The sequence below is a fragment of the Conger conger genome, chromosome 3, assembly GCF_963514075.1.
Source record: "Conger conger chromosome 3, fConCon1.1, whole genome shotgun sequence".
Classification (NCBI taxonomy): domain Eukaryota; kingdom Metazoa; phylum Chordata; class Actinopteri; order Anguilliformes; family Congridae; genus Conger; species Conger conger.
In genome coordinates, this window is record NC_083762.1 from 58,427,207 (window position 1) to 58,433,155 (window position 5,949).

At 40.2% G+C, this 5,949-nt stretch overlaps 1 protein-coding gene across 1 annotated transcript; it reads left to right on the top strand.

Annotated features, from left to right (window-relative positions):
• The first annotated feature begins 1,486 nt into the window (after positions 1 to 1,486).
• mstnb (myostatin b) lies at positions 1,487 to 4,650 on the top strand. The gene is made up of 3 exons (XM_061235484.1): positions 1,487 to 1,937; positions 2,479 to 2,849; positions 3,249 to 4,650. Exons 1-3 carry the CDS (start codon positions 1,571 to 1,573, stop codon positions 3,627 to 3,629), a joined length of 1,119 nt encoding a protein of 372 aa, XP_061091468.1. The 5' UTR covers positions 1,487 to 1,570; the 3' UTR covers positions 3,630 to 4,650.
• The last annotated feature ends 1,299 nt before the right edge of the window (positions 4,651 to 5,949 follow it).

Genomic DNA, 5,949 nt, shown 5'->3' on the forward strand with positions numbered 1-5,949 from the left:
GGTGATTCAGATCTACAGTGTCTACTTCAAAACTAAATAGGTTATAGCCTACATAATCATGCGCTGTATGTTTATTCAGGCATTTCAGTGACTACTGTAACTCTTTGTGATGATGGGTTCCTGGCTTTTTTTGCACTCAGCCTCTGTGAATGACATCATTGGCACCATTCTATGTTTAGTTTTTCTTATAGGAACTTTCTGTGCAATCTTGACTGGGGTCCCTCTGGCGGGTTCATATACATGTGAAAATATTGTAATATTGACTTCTTTTTTTGTCTGATTTCAATATATCGGAAATAAGTAGGAAAATAGAAGTCAGATTCACTCAGAGGCCAGAATATTGTCCTCGCAAAACCAATATCAGGAGCACAACTTCCAAGTTTTTTTGTAATTAATCAAATAAAAATATATTACATTAACCTTTTTGCTTTGCACGGCATTTTGACCATGCAACTCAAAATTTTACAGTAGCCTACTATACATTTCCAGAGTTGTGCATTTACTGAATCAAATTATAAGAACCAACAGGGCCCACTGGTAATTCAAACCTCCAGCCTCCTTACACACTTTGGCTTTGAGTAAATCAAATGACAGCTTTTGTTTAGTTCCTTAACTAACTAGCAAGGATATTATTTGGATGAATAAAAACAATACAAGGCAATCTGGTAGTTAAATTTGAAAATATTATCTCAGCTCACATAAGTTACTGATGAACTGACTGACGCCCGGATTGGCAGTGGCTCTTTTCGATCAAACCATTGTTCATTTTGAAAGTCACAGAAGTGATATAATGTAACATTGGATATTAATGTCTTTGATATTTTAGAGAATTCACCCATTCCACCTGTAGAGATTTTCATTTTTGTGAACATTCTTCATTTGGTCAGTAGAGGGCAGGTATCACATCCCCTTCCATTTATAGATGTTTATATGAGATTAATACTCGTTTATTTGCAATTGTTTTTCCAATCTTAAACGGCGCACTAGTGTTGAAATATAAATTAAGTTTGGGCGAAATTTACATTTTCTGTATACCAAGAAATGTATCATATAATCTTTTCTCTTTTATGCGACAGGTTGCATGTAGGTCTATAAATCACTTACAACGTAAAATTAGGCGGTCAAGAGTAACCTAATATAGCCAGAAACGCGGACTTGAAAAAACGTTTTTCTTAAAGTAGTTGGCTCAGTATGGGTATAGAATACCGGTACAGTTCCGATGTTCCAGTGAAAACTACCTACGTTGACATTTCCACCCTGTGATTTATAGTGCGCAGTTGTCTTATGAAATAAGTCAGTTACCAATCTCGTCGTTACCATACCTCTTTAAGGTTTGACAGAGAAATGGATCTTACGTCTGACCGGTAGATTCATTGTTGGCGGCCCAGCCAATCATTGAATTTTGACGACACAAAAGAGAAGCCAAAGTTGCGGTATAAAAAGGCCACTTGGATTACAGAATGACAACTATCAGCGTGCTGGTGGTTTAAAGCATAGGGAACTCATAGAGTCTCATAATACCAGTACATACGCAAGACCCGTTTTTACGAAAGCCACCCAAACTTGTAACATGCATCTAATGCAGTTTCTGGTGTACCTGAGTTTCTGGGTTGTGTTTGGTCCAGTGGGTCTGGGGGATATTGCTGCGCACAAACCTGTCACGACGGAGGACATCGAGCAGTGTTCGACGTGCGAGTTTAGACAACACAGCAAGCTTATGAGGCTGCATACAATCAAGTCACAAATTCTCAGTAAACTTCGTCTTAAGCAGGCCCCCAATATCAGCCGCGACGTGGTCAAACAGCTCTTACCAAAAGCGCCCCCATTGCAGCAACTTCTGGACCAGTACGATGTTCTTGCGGATGACAATAAAGATGGAATCATAGACGAGGATGATCACGCCACTACCGAAACTATCATGGCCATGGGTACAGAGCGTAAGTAGCCAGTTTACCATTATTGCCTATCTTAATGGATTTACGCAAAACTCTTGCTGGTACATTTTCTCTTCTGAAAAAGCTGGCAAGATGTTTATCTAGTTATTTACCAATTACGCAATACATTTTCGTTGCGTCTTCAAATATATTGCGTCGATAGCTGTCAGCCTTTGTCAAATTGGAATATGTAGTTACCAAAGTAGCTCGGAAGGGTTCGGAAAGGTGAATCAATATTTAATTTTAAAAAATCGAATATTAAGATTTTCCAAACAATTTATTAAAAATAATCGTATGTCTAGAATATGAACTGAAATGAAATGAAAGCTTCCCAGTTTTGATGTATAGGCTAAGTGGACGCATGGTTTGTAGAGCATGGACAATGATTGACAAACGTATTACAACATTTCCTAGCTGCTAAGACGCGCGCAATATATTTGTTCTGTTGCGCATCCGGTAATTCTGAATGCGCTTAATGCAATTTTCAGTGAAAAACATAACTATCATGGTTTAAAGAACCAATTCTCCTCTTTTGTTTTTCCAGCCGACCAAATCGTCCAAGTGGATAAGAAACCGAGATGTTGCTTTTTCTCCTTCAGCCCGAAGATTCAAAGTAACCGCATCGTTAAAGCACAGCTTTGGGTGCACCTTCGGCCGCCCGACGAAGCCACAACGGTATTCCTGCAAATCTCTCGTCTAAAACCAGTTACTGACGGGAACAGGCATATAAGAATCCGCTCTCTGAAGATTGACGTAAATGCAGGGACCAGCTCTTGGCAGAGCATAGACGTGAAACAAGTACTTTTAGTCTGGTTGAGGCAGCCGGAGACCAACTGGGGCATTGAGATCAATGCTTTCGACACGAAAGGAAATGACTTGGTTGTTACCTCTGCGGAACCTGGCGAGGAGGGACTGGTAAGTCAGACCTTAAACCCTTCTCTTGCAACAATGCTACCCCAATGCAACCCCTATGTGCTTCAACTGAATATCAAATAAGTGGATAAAATGCCTTTATGCTAATCATAAGCGTCGATAGATTTCTCTTCAAATTATGGATTATGTTGTGGAGTTTGGGACGCGATCACTTAAAAAGGCTATTTTTATGTAAAACTACTGTACTGCTGTTAAGTTCTCAAGTGATTATCTTGTAGTGTTAGTATTGTGACATACTTTTCTGTTTGTTCTAGTTGATACATAGCAATATCCCAATAGTGTAATACTTTGTTGAAACCTTTATTATTTCCTTTGATGACATAATAAGATGTTCACTGGGGTTGGAGTCCTGAATATTCACTTCTTTATTCATACCCCCAGCAACCATTCATGGAAGTGAAAATTTCCGACCACCCCAAACGATCCAGACGGGACTCTGGCCTGGACTGCGAGGAGAATTCCCCGGAGTCGCGGTGCTGCCGTTACCCCCTCACAGTGGACTTTGAGGACTTTGGCTGGGATTGGATTATTGCCCCGAAACGCTACAAGGCCAACTATTGTTCTGGAGAGTGTGAGTACATGCACCTGCAGAAGTACCCACACACCCACCTGGTGAACAAGGCCAACCCCCGGGGCACCGCTGGGCCCTGCTGCACCCCGACCAAGATGTCCCCCATCAACATGCTGTACTTCAACCGGAAGGAACAGATAATCTACGGGAAAATCCCCTCCATGGTGGTGGATCGCTGCGGCTGCTCCTGAGCACAAGGGCGGAGCTCCGGCTCTCTCTTCAGAGTGAAAGAGAGAGAGAGTAAGAAGAGTGAAAGATCAAGGCAGAGCGGGAGAGAAAGAAGAGGAGAGAAAGAGAGAGAGAAACAGTCTGGACTTCTGAGTGTTTTGAAAATGTTCACCAACCAATGCTTCCTGCATTTTCCAAAATCCTGTGCAATAGAACCAGAAGAGCAGCAAAAATGCGCTATAATCACTTTCTTATTCTTTTCCGGAAAAGATAAACACGGCCATGGAATGTGCGGAAGGATTTTTGAGCTGGCCTGGGAGAAGGGCGGAATCAGCACTAACGATCACAGCATCTACTGACAAATCACTATTCTGTTATATTGTTTGTTACACAAATACACACAAACATTTTCAAATACCAGCTTTGACCATATATGTTGAACTCTCACCCCAAATCATGTCAGAAATATTTCAGACTGAATCTGAGGGGTCTGGAAGGCATTTGAGAGGGATTTGAAGACTGAGCCAAGGAACTGCGCAATCTGAGTGAGGATTCGCTACCATTAGCGTTACACTCATAAGGTACCCTAACCCCAAACCCTAAACCCAACCCCTAACCCAACCCTAAGTATAGCTTTATTTCTGTACTCCCATCTGAAACACCCTGCACACTTGAATTGTTATTGTAAATCAGCATTACTGGACAGAGGCACAATGAATGCAGTCGACAGCCAGTTGTGTAAAAGGCAGAGAAATACAAGAAAAATAAACAATATGAATGTTAAAACCAGGCTAAACTCTGCCTTGACAATGAGAGCAGTTTGCACTATGGCAGACCAATAGGAAGAATTGGTTGCTACAAAAGTTGTAAAAACTGACTTTGATATGTTTGCTACTTTGTATTGTACATGCCTGTTTCTATTGGAGGTTTCCTTTTTAACCACTGTTGTTAAATGTAGAAGGCTATAAACTAGCAAAAAGATAAATAAAGCTGTACAATAACAAATCTATAAATCTGTTATAAAAATAAAGGTGCTTGCTTTCATGGTCAGCTCTGTTATTTAATGAAGCAACATCATTTAGATATTACCCACAGTTCAATAATGTGCCAAATCCAATTACACCCGCAAAAGTTACCGACTGTCTGCTCCAATTGGTGGTTATTTAATTGCTATTATTAATTATTAAATATACATTTATTGTTTCCAAACTGCCATAGTACATGTATTAAAATCACCGTGTGATAATTCTTTTAAAATCAGGCACAGACCCTGAGTTACATGACTCTCATGTGTATTTTGTATCTTATTTGAATGAGAGAACCAGCATTACCTGTGTGAGTGTTATACTTATGACCCTCAACTGTCTAAAGGGTTTTGACAAATATTTATCCACCAAAAACACTTAAATAACTTATTGGACTGCTGGGTGTCTTCATGGGCTATTATATATTAGCTGAAGAGGTGGTGTTTGACCTGCCCAAGTTTTGGTCAGGCATGAGGGCACTGAACGGGATGTTCCAGGAGGTGTGGATCTGTGAAGAATCTGTGGTTCCAGGGCATGGGGAATGATGGGATACCTGAAACTTTTTCATGCCTTAGCTGAAGACTCAAAGCCCAGGCATTGGTTGGATCCTCTCAACAAAACTAATAAACATGGTTGTTAATGGCAATTTTCAGAGCACTGCTTGTATTGTGCCTTACGGTGGGGGACACGTGTTTAATGTGTGTAAGCACATTCAAATTGACTAAAAATGTGTTCCTTATGTGCTGCATTCCAGGTTTATTGAAGAATAAAGGGGAAGGGGGTTGTAGAATATCTTATAATGATAGTTTACCTTGAGGCCCGATATATGTTGCAAGTTTAATTTCCGAAAGTGATTAAGCCAGCTATTTGAAATTGAAGAAATGTAATTTATTTCTTAATTCTGGAATTGGAACATTACCAGAGTCATCTTTAATGAATTTCTACGGATTCTACGGAGATGGATTAATTTAATGTGAAAACATTGAAACTGGAAATCTTATAATATTGGCTAAGAACCCACTGCTGTCAGCTCAGGTCCTATTACCGAAATGCTAATTTATTTTTAAGCGTGTTGCAAACGTGCGGTTTTGAAAAATATACATAACATTGGAAAGTGCATTATTAATTTTTAATCACACCATTACATTCATTAAAGATGCCTGGCTAGGAAAGCTACAGGCTGAGAGAATTGAGAGAAGCGGGAAGAGGTGACAGATTGAATACTGGCAATTTCCTCTGTCCTCCAATAGAGGGCAACCTCCAAAAGGGCCACTACAATGAGGACCAGGCAGGATTCCTGGAGGTGTTTTACACTCAC